At 54.5% G+C, this 20,945-nt stretch overlaps 1 protein-coding gene across 2 annotated transcripts in view; it reads right to left on the bottom strand.

Moving 5' to 3' along the window:
- Positions 1-3,396: 3,396 nt before the first annotated feature.
- Positions 3,397-20,945, bottom strand: part of Crocc2 (ciliary rootlet coiled-coil, rootletin family member 2) — a 63,128-nt gene continuing 45,579 nt past the window's right edge. For both annotated transcript variants that reach the window (XM_016008003.3, XM_042259884.2), the window contains 9 exons: positions 19,947-20,304; positions 19,546-19,724; positions 18,554-18,674; positions 17,747-17,880; positions 10,601-10,696; positions 10,046-10,192; positions 7,238-7,369; positions 6,279-6,458; positions 3,397-5,399 (listed from right to left, as the gene is read on the bottom strand). In XM_016008003.3, coding sequence (XP_015863489.3) covers positions 5,331-5,399; positions 6,279-6,458; positions 7,238-7,369; positions 10,046-10,192; positions 10,601-10,696; positions 17,747-17,880; positions 18,554-18,674; positions 19,546-19,724; positions 19,947-20,304 — 1,416 coding nt within the window. In that variant the 3' untranslated portion in view covers positions 3,397-5,330. The remainder of the gene's footprint in view (positions 5,400-6,278; positions 6,459-7,237; positions 7,370-10,045; positions 10,193-10,600; positions 10,697-17,746; positions 17,881-18,553; positions 18,675-19,545; positions 19,725-19,946; positions 20,305-20,945) is intronic.

Below are 20,945 nucleotides of genomic sequence, written 5' to 3'. Positions count from 1 at the left end.
TGTGTTGCATTCTGCACCTGCAGGAAGCTCCCATCTCCTCTCATTGGCTTTCTCAGATGGAAATGTGGCAAGGGGCAGCACCAATTCCAATGGTGGAAGCGTAGAGGACTACAGATTTGCCCTTCTGCCCATTGGGACACTAAGCAGAGCCCAGTGTTCACTACCCAGTCCTGTTCTCTCCAACTACACAGCCTTGCTTGACCCTGAGTGCCTGGCCCCAGTTCCCACCTCAGTACTACCACCCTTCTCCCAAGCACATGCCTCAGAGGGTCCGAGCAAAGCCCCACATCTGGATCTGGGTCTGCTTAGGAACTTCTGGGTTGCCACAGGACTCAGCACATTGTCAGGTACACAGTGGTGCTCAATAGATTCACTGACTGAAGACTATTCTTCCAGGTATGTGAAGCAGTAGGTGGGACATGGGGTCCTGACTGCTTCCCACTAGAATCCCCTGATCAGCTATGGGGTACCAGGACACAGGCTTATCTCGGAACTGGGCTTGAGGGTAGGTAAAGCTGCAAGCTGGGTCCTCTGGTCTCCATCAAGAGTGGTGGTACTGACCTCTATCCCCAACTGGGTGCCCTGTGCAGATTTCCAGTGAGGCCTGGGAGACAGGGTTTGGGGGTGGGGTGGGGGGCTAACACAAATTTCACTGTCATTGCTGGGCATTACATTTCACACACACACACACACACACACACACACACACACACACACACACACACACAAGACCCACAGGCAAGAGCTTTTTTCAGGTGCTAAAAATATTATCAGGAAATACTTTTCAGCAACATGCCGTTTTAGGTCCCCCCTCCCCACTGGACTCAAGGGCGCCTTTGTCTCTACCACAGAAAATCCACATTTATCACAACCAAAAAACGTTTTATCAAGCAGGCTCATGTTCTGCAGCGGGAAACTTGAGCTCCCCAAGAGGCCTGTGACACTTTAATTTAGAGCCCGACCGTGTGTGCCTGTTTTGGTGGGGGAGCCCCAGAGCCACCCACCAGATGTTCAGGCCTTAGGAATCCATGAAGGGTCAAGATGGAGAACACTATCCTTGTTCTGCGTGGTAAGGGGACTGGGCTAGTCAGCTGGTCCCACGCAGCAGGCCTGAGGCTGCCACCCGCCCTGCCTTTTTCTCCTTCCCTTTGCAGGTAGCTAGAGAAACACATGCTCCCCAGCTCTTTCCATCCATGCGGCACAATCAGAAGCCCCCACCCTCTGCTGTTCCAGGATGGGGTGAGGGAGGCCTCAGGGCCCAGGGCAGGCGGCCCCCGCTCCTGAGGAGAAGCACACAGCCCACCCATAAGTGAGACTGGACAGTCCACCTTGACAGAGGGGAGCGATGCCATACCTGCACAGCATCTGCACACGAGGCCTGCCGACCTCAGCACCCACGACATGACCTTTGCTGTTGCTCTGGGGAAGACAATTAGCTGGAGCTCAGCATGGGCTCCCCAAATGGCTACAACTTGCTTTGTTTCAAGCAAATGGGAACTGAAAAGGCCAAGGCAGGTGGGGCTCAGGCAGAGCTTTCCCACCCACTTGAGTGGGTGGTGACACAGGAACTGACCTATGGGAAACTCTGAGTCCACTTGAGGTACAGGGTGGCCGGGGATATATGCATATGTGGACCTGGGCTCCACTAGGTAGGGACCATCTCCTTCAGGGACAACTCTATTTCCTGCTTCCTGAAAACAGGCAGCTGTCACAGGATGGACATGCAGACCTGGAGAAACCACAGCCAATAAAGTCACGCTGCTGGGATATTTTTAAAGGCATTGGGAAAACTCTGATGATACCATGCCAAGTAAAACATTTGGGAAACAGCATTCAGGGTAGCATGCCCATTACAACCATCCTAAGTGTGTTTTCTGGAGAAAGGAACTTCTCAAGTTTCTCCTCTGTAGCAGCGGGGTTCAGATTATGTGTGGTGGTGTGATCTTTACATGCCTCCTGCGTGGTTTTATTTTCTTGTATAACAGTCTTTCGGTCAGGCACAGATCACATATTCCAGATGGTCTCCAAAGAGTGGATCACCCAGGAATATTGCAGTGATCTTGGTTTGTGTAATAAATTCCATGATGCTCTGTAGTGACAAAGTTGCCCCGTGACATTTCTCAGATGTCCATTGTTAAACGACACAGGATGTCTTTTAAAAAATATTAATGTTTTAGACATCTCAAATAAGTAGTGCATGTCGATTGCATCCTGCAAGGGGATGCCTTTGCTCCTGCTCCGGGTCTGATGCTAGCCAATCTCTTGATGTGACATGCGAGCTCTCAGTCTGGCCTTTTCTCCAAGTTCTCCCTGAGCCCAAGCCCTTCTGTTTTGTCTTCTCCCTACAGTGACCTGAGAGGCTTGTGAGGCTGGGAGCTCCAGACTGGGGCACCCAAGTGCTTGGTCAGAGCCCCTGGTCAGAGGGAATAGGGATGTTGGTACCCTCAGTATGGTCCAAATCTCTCAGTGAAGGTTGCACAATGGCATGTGCCTGTCAGATTCTGTGCTCTGTCTCTAAGAACTGGGACAATGCCTGATTCTGGGCCCTCTGTGTATATGTGTACCGGTTTGTCTGTCTGTCTCCTGGTGTTCAGAGCCCTGGAAGATACTTCGGTATTTTGTGCTCTCCAACCCCTGTTAGGGATGGAGAGCAGGCAGAGGCTCATCTGTGGAACGCCAGCTGAGGAGCTACACATGAGATCCAGGCCTCACAATGTCTGTGCCACTCCCGGCTCCACAAGGAGCTGAGACTCCATCTTTGTAGGACAATGCCTCGGGGCCACTTTCTCGTTCTCACAGACATCCAGAGAGCCTGTTCAGATAGCTCAGGTGAGGGGCAGATCTGAGGCTAGCACCTCTCAAATGGATGTTGAGATCCATCAGACTTTGTACAGATCAGGAATCAAATGTGAGGTAGTCTAAAAAAAAGAAACTGCTTGAGTAAGATTGGGCAGTTCCAGCAGTGAGGTATCCGAGTCCTTTCCTCTCAAACTCTGGGGAGGACAAGAGCCAGAAGGCTAGGTCCCCCACCACCTGCATAGCCTGAATTATTCACCCCAGCTGCCTCCTTCCGTGGCCTCGCCTCTATCCAGGGCTATCATTCCATCCTCTTTAGTGTGTGCCTGCAGCTCCACTGGGCAGGTGGACTGAGGCAAGGCCCGAATGGAGTGAGCTGTGGGGTCCTGGATTTGACCCACTGGCTGCCAAGAGTTAGTTACCTATCTGATCTTGGCCCAGCTGCAAGGACCCCCCCGCCGCCCCCCCCTCCCGCTTCCCCCAAACAGTGGTCTCATAGCACAGCTGTGAAGGCCTTTCACAGTCTCTACCACTCTGCCCAGAGCAGTAATCAACAGACTCTGACACACACCAATGCGCACACGCCTTAGAAAATGTTTAGAGAAATGCAATATATTCTTTAGAAAACATCTCTTTTCCCAAACACATTCCTTTATGTTGAATAAGTAAGAACAATATCCCCTGCAGTGATTTAAATACTCAAAGCGTGGCACTCTCAGAAGGCCTCACTATACTCTGCTCTCCTGAGCAGCCAGTGTAAAGGCCCCGGATCACCAGGGAGCACCTTGGCCAGATCATAGTGTCTTTCACTTTGGTCCTGAGAAGTATCCAGGCCTCTCCCTGCTGAACTGTGTCCTCCGCTTCCAGGTACATTTCCAGGATACCCGCTCAGCTGGCAGCTTCAATCCCATCGGTGTCCCCGGGACACCAGTGAGCCCTGCAAGGACAGGAAGAGCCACACTACACGTGGGCTCCTGCGATGAGCAGTGGAGGAACTCCCTGGCTTCCTGTGGAAATCTCCTGTGCCACTCTGGGGTCCTTGAGCAGGGAGTTCAATCCTACCACAAGGGAACTGCAGACCAGGGAAGAAGGGAGGTGAGGGCCAAGTCGGAAGTCCCAGTTTCTCAGTCCTTGGTGGAACAGGCCATCCACTCTCCTCCACTAGGCTCAGTGTTGGCTGGTACCTGGAAACTGTAGGTGGGCATATCACAGTACCTGTACCACTGTGAACTTATCCTTTGTCCAGGGAAGCCATTGCCAATGGGTCTCCATGCTCTTTCAGAGCCTGGGCTGAACTTCAGGATCCCTCTTAACACTGTCACCAGTGATCAAGCCTATCGGTCCACCTTGATTGTGCAGGATCTGGTTACTAGGTTCAACCAAAGGTCTGACTCCAGGATGGCTGATTTTAAAGTCCCTGGTGATCTTGAAGTGAACTGACAGGCTGTCACATGTCTTGGCCACAGCTACATGATTGTGACTGGATGGGCTCCAGGAGCCTCTGGCCTTTCCTGCCCCATGCCAGGGTCCTCAAAGATGCTTCGGGAGGTCCTGGCGGAAGTACAAGCTGTGGGCCAACCTGCACCCTGTGGTGCAGGCAAGCGTTTACCAGGCTGGCTGGTAGCCTAGAGGCACTGGGAAGTGCTATTTACAATGCCAAAGAGACCGGCTGGAGGGGAAGACAGGTCATTCTGGCTGGTGCTAAATAGGAGAGGTGTATACATATGCCAACAGGTGAGGCAGGAGCAGGCTCTGCTAAGATGATGGCCTTGGTCTCCATAGCAACCAGAGCAGGGTTCTCCACTGGCGTTTTCCAGCATTTTTTGGTGTAGAAATGGGAGATGCTGGGAGAGCTTCATATCTCCAATGCCCCCGTGGCCAGCGAATCAAGGGGACTTGCATCTGAGTCATTTCCAGCCACCTGCCACCGAGCCGGGACTGCAGTTCCTGGATGTAGAAGATCCTGTGGCCTCTGGATGTGGGGTGTGGTGGCCGGCCTTGCAGGACATTGTGTTTTTGGCTCTTGCTGGTGGAAATGTTTTCCATGTGTTTCTCTGTGCTTCCAGAGCTGAGGGCATGGGATGCAGCCCGTGGCAAGGGAGCTGGTCTGACAGGGCCCAGCCACTGGTGCCTGGCCCAAGCAGCAGGTCCAGTTTGGAAATGGAGCCCCAGGCCCGGTATGGGCTGAGGGGTGATCAACGCCCCTGCTCCTTGCAGCAGGGAGGAATTTAAAAGAGCAGTGACCAACAATGTGGCCCAGCTCAGCGGGAGGCTGAGGTCCCCATAGGCAGGGTTTCTGCAGTCTGGGGAGGCACTGGTAGTGTAGTGTGCTTTGGTTGGTGGCTGCCTATCCATGCAGCTTCTCACAACACACCAATGTTTGTTGAACTTGGCCCCTCAAGTATATAGTGTGCATAGCACCAGTTTCCCCAAACATCCACCCCAGAGCCTGCTGTCCTGGTTGGTGGGTGCAGACCACCCAGCCCAGCGGTGCAGGGAAGGAACTGTGGTCCTTGCTTAGCTCAGAGTGTCATCTAGTCACTGTGGGCCTGTCGCTGTCGCCGCCACACTTCCTGGTCCAGCTGTTTCTTCAGGCTAGCCACCTGGGGACAAAGCAGAGCCTCAGTCAGGTGGGGGAGCGACCCCAGGAACAGAGCCATGGAGAGTTGTGTCAGGGAGGGCTGGGGTGGCGGTGGTGGAGGCTGCAGTCCATGGCTCCCAAGGGAGCATGCATGGGATAGAACAGCAGATGGACAGGCAGAGGGACTCATCAGCTTGGGCCTGCAATGATGAGCATCTGTAAGCACCCTGTGAGTAGTGAAGGGGATTTTTTTTTCTATTATGGCCAGAAATGTGCTTGGAATGACTGGGTTGGAATAAGCGTTGCTAGTGGGTCATGGACACTAAGCCGGAGGTAACACTGGGCAGCCACTTCGCCTCTCTGTATCCGTTTCCTTTCCGTAAAATAAGGGTTTTGGCCACCAGGGGTTCTAAGGTTCTGACTCCGCAGTTCGGCTGGGGCAGGCTCAATGCACACTCGTACTTGTGCGAGGGCACTGTACGCACACCCCCAAGGCTCTGTGCTCAGATGCATTTTCCCAGCCCGCTAAGCTAGCTGCTCACGTGCTGATGTTCTCCCCGTGACTCAAAGGACAGGTCCGGGGCCACCACGGTTAGCTGTACGCCACAGCAGTCTCTGCATGTCACTGGTGACCGGCCAGTTTCACAGCTACCTCTGATGGGAATCATCCTCTCAGGGACAGGGCAGTGGAAGTCCAGAACCCATGTTCTACCACTCAGTGAGCTGCGGGTGATCCATGGAGCCTCTCATAAAAGGGCAGGCAGACACACAGAGTATGCTAAGAGCCCCGGCTCCCAATAGACGTCACGTGGTTACTCTTGCATGGGGTGCTATGGGAACAGGGGCCCTTCCTTTCCCCTTTGTGCAGCCCTGCTCAGAGGACCTGGGCTCCCGGCCCTACCTGTCTTTCCAGGACCTTCACCCTCTGCTGGTGTATCTGCTCACGGGACTCCAGAGCCTGTGTGGCCTGCAGCTGGGCCTCGTGGAGCCTCTTGGCCTCAGCTGCCAGGTCCCGCTGGTGCTGGGCAGCCAGCTCTTGGAGCCGCTGGGTGTGGGCCTGTTCCAGTTCCACCATCTGGGCCTGGAGGGAGAACACAGGCACTGAGGGCTGCTGGGATCCTGGGGTCAGGTCCAGTGGGATGCCCCACCCTATCTTTGGGGCTGCACTTCCTGTCTTGGCCCCACTGCTTTCGGCTGGGGTGCTGGCCCTGGCCCAGGACCAGCAACAGACTGGAGCTGGCATACATATTCAGCCCACAGGTTTTGAGTCCAGGCCACCTGCTAAGGGTTTTTGCTGGGCTGGAGCCCAAGCCACAGGCCCCAGGAGTGGGCCTTAAATCTGTGTGAACAGCATCCCAGGTTCCCTTGGAGGTTACTGAATATTGATGATTATCCATCCTCCCTAAAGGTAGTCAGCTGGAATGGGGGGTGGTGTCCATGGCAGAAGGGGTGACTGAACCCTCAAAGGAGCACAGGCTGGTATCAAGCCCTGGGCCTAGGAGATACATATGGCGCCATCATGGTGGAGTAGGCCTGCCTGATCCTCCTGTTTCTTGGGCCATTTTGCAGAGCCTGGCTCACAAGCCCTCCCCCCCCCCCCCCCCCCCCCCCCCCCCCCCCCCCCCCCCCCCCGCTTCCACAGTCCTAAAAGACTGCTCTCAGTCCTGACTCCAGTTCTGTCTGGAACTCTGAGGGGATCTCTGGTGGACTCACTGTTGTCTCGGTCTCGGCTTGGCACTCGTCACATGTGGCATTCACATGCACATGGGCCCACCACTTGGGGACTGCACCATTCGAATCTGCCCCAGGTTTATCCCCAAGCGCACACAGCGCAGGACCCCGCCCACCGGCTCAGCTCACCTGCAGCTGCTGACTCTGCCGAAGGGCCCCGTCTACTTCCTGGTGTAGACTGCTCAGAGACTGCAGCAGCAGCTCCTTCTTGGCCCCCAGCATCACTGTGTCCTCCTCCTTCTTCAGGGTCTCCCGCTCTGCCTGCAGGGAGATGGGGAAGCAGAACTGTGGTGGCATCTTTTTAGGGTCTTTCTGGAAGAGGTGCAGTGTCAGGGCGGACTGCCCTCCGGAGAGTAAAGGGTGCGTCTGGGACGGACTCCAAATCTCCTGGTGGAGTTGGCAAGATTACTGCCCCTGCCCAGGTCTATTGGCATCTGCAGCCATAGGAGGAGATAAGGAGAAGGGGCCAGGTGTCTGCCCTGTTTTGGACCAGCAGAAGTTCCTGTAGTGATCCTTGGTAAGGGAGGTGGCATTAGAAGATCCGTGCAAGTCTACCTCCTGCAAGACGTCCTCAGGCCTCTTGAGCGCTACATGCCCCTATGGTCTTTTGCAAAGCACAGGACCTTCTAACTCTGCACACCCAAAGCCACAGAACTGACTGTCGTCACTGTCACAGTGCCAAAAAGCGTGTGTCAAAGCGGCATAGCTGTCTTTGCCGTCCTGGGACAGAGGCCTCCTCGTCACCCACTCCCACCAGGATGGGTACAGAATAGGAGTAGCCTGTAGGCTAGATATGAGACACAGTCATTTTCCGTGTGGAGGTCAGGGATCCTTTTATCTTGCAGATGGAACCTCTGGAAGACACAGCTACGAGGAGTCCTCTCCCTTGAGAACGGCAGAAGCCTGCCTACCCACCCAGGGAGCCTAGAGTATCTGCATGGTGCTCTCGGAAACGTAGGGGATCTCGGCTTCATAGTCTCGCCAGGCTGGCCATCAGCAAGGCAGGACTAGAGGCAGGCCTTGTTCTTTAGCCGGACTGCCTCTTTGCTCAAATGCTGGGCCTGCTTGCTGCTGGTCTGCTGGGGTCATGTCCAAGTGCCAGGAGCTCCCTTTTCAGTGCTCGGCAGGTCTACTTGTGCCAGCTGGGGCCTGGAGCCCAAGCGAAACTCTCGGGACCTTGGGATATAGTGAGTTGTTTGCATGGGCAAAGTTATAGGGTCAGGATCTGAGCCTTAAAAAAAAATAAAAATAGAAATTTTCTTCTTTAGCATTGAGAAAAACAGAGTCCTCTCCACTGGAAAGGGAACCCTGTTTCTTTAAAAAAAAAAAAAATCTAGTTACACTGCTAGAAATGCGTATTATAAAGAGAAGAGAAAAGTGAAATCCAAAATAAATAAATGTCCACATCCGGGTTTCCCCTCCTGAGACACCAATAAAGGGTTTATGGGTTTGCGGGGCCCCTCACAGCTGACCTCCTGGAACTAATTAGCTGTTCCTGCCCTCCCCCTCTTGGGCCCCAAGGGCCCGGCGCTGGCATTGTGCCCACAGCTAGCTCTGCTGCCCCTGGGCAGTGCCACCTCCAGGAAGGCACAGATGCTGCTCCCCAGCCCTGCTCAGCTCGGACTAGCACATCTTTCCCCCCAGCGACTACAGCAAGACCCTGGTGACCCCTTCCGCTGACACCACCTTCCCTCTGTGGGAAGGCAGGTAGCCTTGTACGGACAAGCGGCTTTGTGGCTTTTGTCACCACCCTGGCCCGCTGGCTCCTGTGCCCTGGGCAGGCTGGGGTGTAAGGGTGAGTAGAGGCCTGGAGAGGGGCGGCCTGCCTCAGAGCCCAGGCCTGAGGCCCTCGACATCTCAACACAAATGTGCCTGCTTCGCTGCTTTGCAAACATCAGCTTGCTGACGCCACTTGGCCAGCCTGGCAGATTCTATCCTCCCCTTCTCCCTTCCACACTCCATCCTCCATCTCCCTCCTGACTCTTTCTCTAGGGTCAGTCCTCTGGGCCTTTTCTACCTTGGAGAGGGCAGTGAGGGTATCAGAGTACAGCCTAGCCCTGTACTCGGCAAAGCTAGCTTAAACGGGCCGTGTCCTGCTCCTCCCTGCTTCTTCTAGTGGATACCAGGCTGCACGCATTCTGTCTTGTACCCTGACCTGTGCTGAGCAATGACCATCCATAGCCCTACGCAGCATCAAGACCACTGGGTCTCGCCGGGCGGTGGTGGCGCACGCCTTTAATCCCAGCACTCGGGAGGCAGAGCCAGGTGGATCTCTGTGAGTTCAAGGCCAGCCTGGGCTACCAAGTGAGTTCCAGGAAAGGCGCAAAGCTACACAGAGAAAGCTACACAGAGAAACCCTGTCTCGAAAAACCAAAAAAAAAAAAAAAAAAAAAAAAAAAAGACCACTGGGTCTCATTGTATGGCCTGCCTGTCTGCTCTGCTCCGCTACATGTGCTGGGGGTGGGGGAGGGCTCTCAATGAGAAATCTGAGAAGGGGACAGGCAATGGACATTGAGAGAGGCTTGCAGAACACTGTATCTGCCACCTCACCTGCTGCCCCTGACACAGCCCATGACATCCTTCAAAGTTGGGTGATAGTTCCACTGTGAACAGGACCCAGGAGCCCAGGAGGTAGTTTGGGCAGAGCTGGCCACAAAGTCAGGGGTGGTGCTACTAATCCCTGGTACTTCACCTTCCTCAAAGACAGTCAAGATAGGGTGCCTTGTCACCCCCCAGAGGTCTCTACAAGGTGCTTGGAAACTCTGGGGCTGCCTCTGAACTTGGCACCATTGCCAGGTCAAATGTAGACACTGAAAAGCCTGCTGGACCAACCTTTCTTTTCCCAGCACCCGCTCTCGGGCCAGCCGTGGACCCTCGCCACTTCTTGCAGCTCTCCCCTGTATCTCTAGGAATCTCCCCTGACTCAAGAACAAATACCTGTATGAGGCGCGTGCGCAGCGCCGCGAGCTCCCCCTGCAGGCGGGCCCGCTCGGTGCGCAGTGAAGTGGTTTGCTCCCGCAGGGCTCGCCTCTCGGCCCGCTGGGTCGCCGCCGCTCCCTGCTCCCTGTGACTCTGCAGAAGCACCTGGGTGGGAAGAGGCTGCATGGGCACGGGCCAGGAATGGGAGGTCCTTGGCCTCTCGGAGCCAGGCATTCTGTCTGAGGATGGTCTTGGGCTCAGTTTATTCCCCTCCCCGCCCCCCGCCCCAAACTATGCATCTGCTAATAACCCATCCTTCTGAAGGTGCCTACTGTGGAGCAAGAAAGTCAGCCCTCAGACTCACTGTGGTGTCCCTCCAACCTCAGTTTTCCTGACTGTCTGTCATCTGGGAATCGGATACACAGTCGACTCCACACCTGCCTCTGGCATCTGCCTAGGGCCTTCTTTTATGCTGAAGAACTTTTTAGGTATTCGGATGCAGTGCCTCGCCATGGTGAGCAGGTTCACTGCCTCCCGGCGACAGGTATACCCTGTCCTCTTAGGGTCCCTCACCTGCTGCAGTGGCCCCAGCTGCCTCCCCTTTTCTGTAAGGCTCTGGCTGTGCCTGCTGCTCTCTTCCAGGGCCTGGCGCAGGGTGTCCACTTGCTCCTAGGAAGGGAGAGAGGGGGTGGGGGTGGGGTGGGGAGGGGAGCATGAGAGTCATGGCCTCTGCCCGAGAGCCTGCTGGTGTGTGGATGTGATAGACAGGAACATGGTAGAGGATAAAGTGCTGTGTGCCGGTTAGTGCAACAGCAGATGGGTGGAAGGCTCTTTCAGTGTCCTCTGGCTTCATTAAGAAGGACAGACAGGGGCTGGAGAGAGATGGCTCAGGGCTTAAGAGCACTGGATGCTCTTCCAGAGGTCCTGAGTTTGGTTCCCAGCAACCACAGAGTGGTTTACAACCACCTAGAATGAGATCTGGTGCCCTCTTCTGGCCGGCAAGCATACATGCAGGAAGAACATTGTATATACAATAAATAAACAAATCTTAAAAAAAAAAAAGAAGGCTGGAACAGGCTACCAAGCACCCTAAACATGTCCCTTGGGCCCAAACCGATGACTTTGGGTCATTGAAGGTGTGTGTGTATGTGTTCATATGGGCTTGTGCACATGTGTGTACAGGTACATATGCTTGTGCACGTGAAAACTAGAGGATGCTGTATATCGTCCATGATTATTCTCCAAGTTAGGATTTTTTTTTAATTTATTTTTATTTTATGTGTAAGAGTGTTTGCTTGCATGCATATGAGTGTACCACATGCATGCCTGGTGCCTGCAAAGGCCAGAAAAGAGCTTTGATTGGATCCCCTAGAACTGGAATTATGGAATGCTGTGGACCACCCTGTGGGTACTGTAAATTGTACATTCCTGGGTTCTCTGCAAAAGAAGCAAGTGCTTTTAGCTCCTGAGCCATTTTCTCAGCAACTCCACATTTTTTTTTTTTTTTTGAGACAGGGCATCTTATTGAACCTAGAGCTCATTTATTCCACTAAGCTGGTCGGTCAGTGAGCTCCAGGGATCCACTTGCCCTTCTTCGAGGCTGAGGTTACAGGTACACTGCTGTCTACGTTATGCTGGTTCTCCTATCTGATCATGCTGGCCACCACGGTTTTAATATTCTTCTTCAAAATTTTGCTAGCATATCTCAAATATTATCTACCCTGTAAACAGACAAAACCAAACCCAAAGCGCCCAGCCAACATACAACCACCAAGCCCACACAGAAATAAAGACCCACACGAAACTGATCTAAGCAAGCCATCCTCTGTGCCAGAGCCCAAGCCCTCTAGGGAGCATGTGCGCAAGGGACGCACAGCAACAAGAAGCCAGGGACATCGGGAGAAAGGGTGAGAATTTATACTCCAAACTTCAGGAAGACTGGGATGTAGCTCATGGGTAGAGTATGTGCCTAGCATACATGACGTCCTGTGTCTGATCTCTCAGCACCACATAAACCAGGCATGATGGTGTCTGCCTGCAAACGAATTGCTTGGGAGGTGGCGGCAGGAAAATTAGAAGTTCAACGTCATCCTTAGTTACGTACTGAGTTCAAGGCTAGCCTGGGCTACACGACTCTGAGAAAACCAACCCAAACAAACAAACGAATGAAAACTACTGCAAGGACACACACCAAATCACAGCTAGGGAGAAGGGAAGAAAGCTCAAACACCAACAGATCGCGTTAAAGAAGTAGGAAACTGCAGCAAAAACAGTAAGAGTATTATTAGCGGTAAGAGCTGGAGTGAGTAGTTGAGATGGAAACGGGAGAAGAGATAAAAGTTGATTATTTGAGCCGGGCGGTGGTGGCGCACGCCTTTAATCCCAGCACTCGGGAGGCAGAGCCAGGCGGATCTCTGTGAGTTCGAGGCCAGCCTGGGCTACCAAGTGAGTTCCAGGAAAGGCGCAAAGCTACACAGAGAAACCCTGTCTCGAAAAACCAAAAAGAAAAAAAAAAAAAGTTGATTATTTGAAAAGACAGACTTTGGGTAAGGCAAATTAGGAATAACAAACAGAGTAGCAATAGCAGCAAACCCCGCAATGGTCAGGGACAGTGGGGTAGACGGTTCCAGACACACCTCCGCCCGGTAAACCGTTGTGCACAGACATTCATGTACCACCACATTTGCATACGTGTGTAAGTCAACTGAGGCCCAGGGTGATGTACATACAGGTTCTTGGCATGCCTAACTCCCAAATGACACACCGATCCAAGAAATGGTAGAGACAGAGACTGGCCAGGACTGGAGGGGATAGCGTGCATGGCAGGAGCTGTAGGGTGGAATAGTTAACCTTTCTTGAAAAGCTAATTCCCGTGCAGTTTCTATCACGCCAGTGATAGACAAGGATAGGAAGCCCAACAATTCTTTTTATAGCAGGACATATTCTTAGCACAGATAAATCCAAACACATGTGACACCACTGAGGAATTACAGCTGCAAACAGTGACAGCAGCTGGGCCCGCATGCCCGCGATGTGAGCCCCAGCAAACGTGCGCCCCCAAGGCAGGCCAGGTGCACCCAGACTTGGAACCCAGAGCTTGGTCCTAAGCTTCTTTATGCCAGTAGGAGAGAGAGCACAAACGAGCAGTGGGCTGTGTAAAGCCAGTGGAGATGTTCAGGGTGTGCTTGCCACAGGGGAGGCCTGGGCAGGAGTCCAAGGCCTCTTCAGGTGCCGCTAGGACTCTGGGGCTGTGACCTGGTGCCAATCCCACAGAGAATGTTAGTGGCCTCTCCACTGGGGCATGAGGAGTGTGTGAACAGGGGCAGTTCTTGGTTCCTCTGCTTGAAAGCCCATCCAGATGCATGTGCCCTGCTGATGGTGGGTGTATGTCCTCATGCTGCGGACGGACATGCTGTACATACCGCTGGGTCCCCGGGGTAGTCCTGTGTCCTGTCATTCTGCTGGGTCCCTAGGACAGTCCTCTGTGTCTATCATTCTGCTGGGCTCCCTGAATAACCTTTGTGTCCCATTTTTCCGTTGGGTCCCAGGATAGCCATGTGTGTCTTGTTGTTCTTCTAGGTTCTCAGGGCAGCCCTGTGTGCCCTGTTGTTTGGTGGGCCCTGGAGTAGCCCTGGCAACGGGAAGGAGTTGCTCTCAAACAAGACTTGTACTGTTTGCATAGCACAGCCTACCATTTAATTAGAAAAATATGTTTTTAATTAACTTTTTCTTGACAAACACATTGGCTTATGTGAACAGGGGTGGGTGGGGGGAGAGGAATCAGTCCATGAAAGTGAAAGAAGTTGTATAAAATGCAGGGCTTGCGTTGGAATATGCCCTAGGTTTGGCAGAACCGGGAGGGCACTAGGCCAGCCTTGTGGGGGCTGGCAACAACCCAGGTGTGGCAAGGGGGCACTGGGAAGCCATCAGAGTAGCCATGTCCCCAGGCCTCCAGCTGGCCAAGAACAAAAGGCACTTTTGCAGGATTGTGAGAAAAAGATGGCATAATGTTGATAGGTTTTAGGAGACTTCTATAAAAAAAAAAAAGTGAATCTTCACTGAACTGAGAAGTGGCTATGGACAGAGGAGAGCAGAGAGACAAGGGGGGATATCCAAATCTCAGGGAAACTGACTCATATGGATGAGGTGGCCCCCCATGTCCCTCAGGACCCCACACTGGCAAGCTTGGAGCAGAGGGCACCTCAACAGCAGTGTCACTAGGAAGACAAGTCTTTGTCTCTTTGTTCCCAGGCAGAGGGTCTTCGGAAGGGGGAGACACTGCTCTGACGCAGGCCGACGTGGTTCCCCACACCAGGGGGACACTGGAACCTCTTTCTGCCTTTCCCCTCAGCCTAAGATGTCAGGATAGAGTCTCCAAGTTCCCGCTGACTCTTCTCCCACTCTGACTTCCAACAATAGCAGAGTTCCCCTCTTTTCAAAGATAGGCAAAGTAAAAAAAGTCATGGAAGAGTTCCACTCAGAGGGGTTAGGCTTGAGGCCTGCTAACCAAACTGAGCATTGTTTTTAAGGTGAGATAGGGCAGGGGCCAGAGTTCCAATCATCAGAAAAATGACAGTCACAGCCCACGATGCAGGAATGACTGATGAGCCAACTTCTGGATTTCGGGGAACAGTGACAGGAAGGAGAAGTGGGAGGCAGGGGCCAGGAGTTCAGTTTAGGGCCCAGTATCCAGAGACCTGAGTTAGGGCAATGCGCTAAGAAGAGACCGGTGAAGAAAGGTGGTTGTTTGTTTATTGTTTGTTCTATTTTAGCACTGGAGATTGGGCCTAGGGCCTTCCTTGTCTATGCTAGGCGAGAGCTCTACTCCTGAGCCATATCTTCAGCCATTTTCCTACTTTGTTTCTTTTGAGTCGGGGTTTCACGGCTGCCCAGGCTGGCCTTGAATGCCATCACTGTGTTAGGTAGCCCTTGAACTTCCTCAGTCAATATCTGGAGTGGCTGAGGTTACAGCCCTGGCTGAGCTGTTTCTGAAGTGGCAAGGACTGAGAGCAGAAGGCAGGTGATGGGACCCTGCTGGTGCAGAAGGCTCACAGCAGACAGGAAAGGGTGGGAAAAGGGACCGTGGCAAGCCAACATTTTGGTAATTCACATGGCCCTGGCTAACTTGGAGCTCTCTCGTTATACAAAGCAGGCTGCCTTGGAACTTGTGGCAATCCTCCTGCTGCTGTCTCTTGAGGGCTAGACTCACCATCACACCCAGAGTTGGCAACATTTTTTTTAAATTTTAAAGACAAGAAAGCCTTCTGGCTTCCACCTTAGAGAGAGCTCTAAGAAAAATCCGCAGAACTGTCACATCTTGGTAACGCATCTGAGACGGTGCTCAGAGGGCAACAAAGAACCTGAAGTCTGAGAGAAATCAGGTCCCTCCCAGGGGAGCAGGGCCGCACAGTGCTTCCTCACCAGGGCTGTGATGTCATCTGGAATGCCCCATACAGTCGAAACCATACCAGTCAGGCTCTGAGGGACCCTTGCATCTCCCTGCTGGGCTAAGATCACGTGAGGTCACAGAGCAAGGCACGATGTAGGGGGTATGAAGGCTACGACTCTGTTGATGGGTTAGGCACACGGGAGGCTTGCTCCTCAGTTCCATCTAGTCGCGCAAGAGCTTTGAGCTGGGATCAGAAGAGGAGCAGGAACTGTCTTGAGTTGTCTAGCTCGCATTGTCCTTCTGTGAGTCAACCCAAGAGGGCCCATGGTTGGGAGCCTGAGTCCTAGAAGCTAAGTGGTACTTGGCCCAGACCCAGGCTTCAGCCCTAGAATGGCAAAAAGCTGGACTTGCCCTAGCAAGCCTGGGGCGGGGGGCCTTCTACGAGGCCTTTGGTGGGGATTCTGCCAGCTCTCCCCAGGAGCGGCCCTCTGTGCCAGGGCTGTCTCTGAGAATGGGCTTCCTGCATGAGGGAATTTAGATCAGCGGCTCATGGTCGGTCACAAGCTGCAAAGTCACGGGGATCTTTTGGCCAAGTGTGGGCTGTAGCGGGTAGAGATCCCAGGTCTGTGGCAGAAAAGGACATGGAAACTCAGGGCGCAAGTGTGGGGTGTGGTGGTAGGCAGCCTCCCCAGGTCCATCTAGAGGAGATTCAGGAACAGACAGAGCCTCAGCACCAAGACACAGGCAGAAGCAGCAGGGAAGAGAGACAAAGACCCCCGGCCCGGACATGGAAGGTGGACCTAGCCCAGCGGTGGGAGGACCCCTGAGCACAGCCAGCAGTGACTGCCTTTGAGATGACCCCAGAGGAAGACCTGAGAACTGAGGAAGATGGGAAAACAAAGAGTGAACTTTCTGTTCATGGAAGAGAAAGCTCAAGTCTAAGAAAGCTCAGAGAAGCAAGCGTGGACGCAATCCGTGGAGAAGCCGTTTCTTATCACGTGGCCCTTGTCAGTGGGGTAAACGCCTGAAAAGGCAAAGGTGGACAGAAACAGCTGTGAATGAACAAAAAGGGCAGATGAATGCAGTGGGGGCCACTGTCAGCCTTGGGTCAGGTAGGACTCAGAACAAAGCACTCAACTGGACCCAAGGCCATTCTCCCCTGTACACTGGGGTGGGAACACTCCATTGGGAAGAGCACATCACATCACACACAGACACAGACAGACAGACAGACAGACAGACAGACACACACACACACACACACACACACACCCCACAGCAGCTGTGCTTAGAGGGGTCTTCCTGAAACCTCCTGGGCAGATGAGGAAGCTGTTCCTGGAGGCAGGACAGCCTTTGTCTTGTGCCTTTTATCTCCCTGCAGGAGGCTCCTGCCCACCCGACTGCTCTGTACGGAAGGCCTCTGAGGGTGGCTAGACTCCCCCCAGGACCCCTGCATGGAGAGAGGGAGTGTAGGCCTGGGTGAGGCTGGTGACCAGTGTGGCCTAGTATTTGCTTCTTCAGCTGACGCTTAGATAGAAGCCCACGGAACCCATGACGTCTAAAAGCTAGCATTCACCTGCAGCTCCCTCCACGGAGCGGTACTTGGGGACAAGTGACCTGTAGTTTTTTACCCCATTCCTGTCCATGGTTGCCAACTTTATCCCCCTGACAATAGACCTGGGGATCCTGTTTCCCTGATATTTGGGGGAGACCTCCCAGCTGGGCATGCTCTTCCCTACACATCTGGGTCTGCCCAGAACATTTGGGAAGGCCTCAGCTGTTCTCTGGAGTCCTGCCCCTGGGCAGGGGAGGCTTAGCACTTGCTACATTACTCCAATTGTGGTCCAGTGTAGAGCCCCTTACTGAGAGGGCAGAGGGAGGCCAGAGCTAGGACCTGACCTACGTCCTGGCTGCTCCCTCTCTAGGGTTTCTAGGCCCCACTGCAACTCCAGCAGCTACCCACGGCACAGCACCTGACATGGGAACACATGCTTGAGTCCCTCGCAAGCCCTTTTGTGATGGAGGGACGCAGAATGAAGGGCAGGCCAGGGGCAACGGCAAAGAGACCTGTGAGGACCTCAGAGCTAAGTAGGACCTCCCTGTGCCTGCCCTTGGGACCTCAGATAAAGGGGTGGACATGGAAGGCAGGAATCCATCCCTAGTTCTGCCCCTTGCCTGCTCTGCCCTTACCAGAAGACCTCAGTTTCATGGATTTGTAAAATAAGGTCGAGGACCACTTCCAAGATAACTGCGCTGGGGAATGGACCCCCAAGACCCACGTTCTGATGACCGTCTCTGATTTGTCTGTAGCCACCTCCCAGGAGTCCTACCTGCATCCTCCGCCTCTCCTGGCTCGCAGCTCGAGTGCTTGCCAGGTGCTCTGCTTCCAGCCTCTGGAGTGCCTCCTTCTGCAGGGCCTGAGCTGCCTGGGCACTGTGCAGGGCACCCTCTGCCCTGCGCTGGCCTGGGGGGGGGAGGGGAAACAGTGTGTGTGGCTTGAGGCTCCCACGCTTGGCAGATCCATGGGGTAACTGCCACTTGGCTCTGCCCCTCCCCAGTTCACAGGCTGCAAGTAGACTGGGTAAACTGAGGCAAGTGTCACCTGGGTGCAGGGCTGGGAGAGGCTCCCCATCTCAGGTGGGGTGCGGGGAGTGGTCCTGGGGCTGACCTTCTGAACCTTGGGTCACGACTCCCTGTATCTGCCCTGCTTTCTCTACCCTTAATCCTTCTCTTCTTCTTTCCTGGGCTTTGGGCCATGCCTCCCACTGCCTTTTTAATGGGGGGCAGTAAGTTTAAAACAGCAGGGGGTGGGGAGAATTAGCAAAGGGCCTCTCTGAGGAGGTGACAAGCAGAGTCATGTGGATTTCTGGAAGGGAGGGTGCCAAGTGGAGGGCACAGCTGCAGCTGGCCCGAGGTAGAACTGCAGGAGGCGGGGGCATGGCCAAATTCAGCAGGCCTCAGAGGTCTCTGGAGTCCACCCCTCTAATGGGAAGGCATCAGTGAGGACGGTGGCACAGAGCCATCCTGGGCATTGGGCACAGTCCCAGGCCTACCCCAGAGCCCTCCTGAGGCCATACACTAAAAGTGGGCAAGGAAGGGACATGGAAGCCCCCCCCCCATAGGAAGGAGAGGTTCACCTTCCTCTGCATCGGCTAGGTCCCTCTGTAGCTGCTCTACGCGGCTCTGTAGGTGATGGCGCTCACTCTCTGCCTCGCTCAACCGGCTGCTCAAACTGGCCACCTGGATGCTAGAGTTGTCCTAGGCAGGAAGAAAGAACTCAGCAGGGTGGTCTGGCAGGAAAGGGGGAGGGGGCAAGATATTCACTAGTGAGCTGGGAGGCCAGGCAGGCAGCTTCTGGTCTAGCCCATAACATATGGGGCAGGGTAGTGGGGTGAGGTAGTGGAACCCTACACTGTAGGGAAGGCCAGCTATAGTGGATGGCTGAGCTTACAGCCTAGCCTGGGAGGGCATAGAGGCTGGAGGGAGGGCAGCGCCTGAAGAAGCTAGATTTGGAGCATGGACATAGAGTTGGGGGAGCTTCCAGGGGTGGCCATAGGAGGCTGGAGCAATAGGCTAAGGATTAAAGCTGAGAAACCTGCCCCCCAGGTCTAGTACTGTGGGAAGAGGGAGCCCAAAGAGAAGAGACGACACCCGTGGTCTCTGTGATTATCTGTTCGTCCCAAGGAAATCATAAGGGGGCAGCCATTGTGTCCCTGGTGGAGTCCTGGGACCAGAGGCATCAGTGAGTAGGAGGGGAGGGTGTGCCCCTGTGAGAGGCTGTGGGGATCACTCAGGTGACCTGGCCAGGTGTATAATGCAGTGTCCTCAGACTCCGGAATGGCCCAGCAGGGCGAGCTCCAGGGCATTTGCTGCTGCCTACTCTGAAGGACAGAGTAGTCCTGGGCCATGTGAGGCAGCTGGGTTTGAGAGGTGGCGGCGTTTCTGCTGTTAATCAGCACAGGGCAGTCTAAAAACCAACCACAGAGTACTTCCCAGGGTCTCAGCAGGCCCAGGAATGGACAGACAGATGGACGGCAGTCTTGAGTGAGTGACTGAGTTCCTCCCTGCCTCCCAGAGTCTCTGGGGGCATATGCCCATGTGGGTGTAGAAGATCTGAATCCCTCTTTACCCGCTCCTGCTGGGCTTCCTGAAGCTTTTGCATCAAGTCCCTCAGGGCATCCCTGACAGAGGCCGCATCTATGGTCTGTGAGTCAGGGTCTCCAGGTACAGGTGAGGGCCATCGGGATGGAGAGTGGGATCGAGTAGTGGGGCTGGCCCTCTGCCGTCCAGGGCGAGTCTGGGAGCTGCCTGCAGGAGGTGAAAGCCGAGGGAATGTGGGTAGGGACAGACACATGGATGTCCTGTGCTCTTCTCTCTGCAGCTCCTGCCCTGTAGGAACGGGTACTACAGTAAAAACAGACTCCCGAAGTTGTTGGCACTGGTCCGGTCTCGTTATTAACGTGTGTTGTGAGGCCTCAGGAAAGGATGGGGAACTCAGGTTGGGGACAGAATAGAGTGGAAATCACTGACCTGTTGTGGGAGAACGGGACCTCTCTGGAGAGGCCAAGCGGCTCTGACTCCGGAGCCCTAGGCCACTGCGGAGTGTGGAGCAGAGCCGAGCCAGCTGGGCCTCCGCCTTGTGCCTGGCACCCTCAGCCTGGGCCAGCTCCTGCCCCAGGATGTGCTCTCGGCTACGGGCATGGTCCAGGCTGGCCTGCAGGCTGTCGGCCTGGCTGCTGGCCTGCTGTAGCTTCCTGGTGAGCCTGCGCACCTCGGCCCGCAGGGTCTGCTCGGCCCTCTGGCTCTCACAGAGCTGCCCCTCCAGCTGCTTTGCCTGGGCCTCCCTGGCCGCCTCGACTCCAGCCAACCTCTGCTGTAACCCTAGAACCTGTAGGAAGGACGCTGGGACTCAGGTGTAGGGATTCTGACACCTAGGCTGGCTGGACCAATGGTTCAGCCAGGCCAGTGGGAAACCCTGTCCTGCATACCCTTTGAAGATGCACTCAGCATCATCCCAAGACAGGCTATCGCTGGCAGGTACCCTAGCTCAGTCTCCTAGTGTATTTGGCAGGTGGCTATACCTAAGTCAGGTGAAATCTCAGCCACTCCTCTTCATCTGCCGCTTCAGAGCCTGGTCGTGACCAAAGTGTGCTTTGTTACGCTTCTCACCATGGGACAATAGCTGTACCCTAGATACGCGTGCATGCACGATCAGGGGATGTACAGGCTGTGGGGAAGAGGGAAAGGCAGCCCGCCCCCTTCCCCTGAGCCAGAGCAGGGGGGCCTGGCCCCATCTCCCTTTCTGGGTGGCTGCAGCATAACAATGGCCTTATTCACGGAATGAGGTGTGGGGCTGAGGTCATTCTGGGTCACATGAGCTTGGGAGCTAAGCCCCCACATTCTAGGCATGACTGGTGTTCAAGATGGCCAGGCATGCCATTTGGGTCTGAAATCTGGGGACTGCTGGGCTCAGAGAGGCCCCTCTGTCCCTGGAGGCATGCAGTACCGTTAGCACACTGAGCTACAATC

This window comes from Peromyscus maniculatus, chromosome 13 (assembly GCF_049852395.1).
Source record: "Peromyscus maniculatus bairdii isolate BWxNUB_F1_BW_parent chromosome 13, HU_Pman_BW_mat_3.1, whole genome shotgun sequence".
Lineage (NCBI taxonomy): Eukaryota > Metazoa > Chordata > Mammalia > Rodentia > Cricetidae > Peromyscus > Peromyscus maniculatus.
This window is presented reverse-complemented; position numbering and strand designations above follow the sequence as displayed.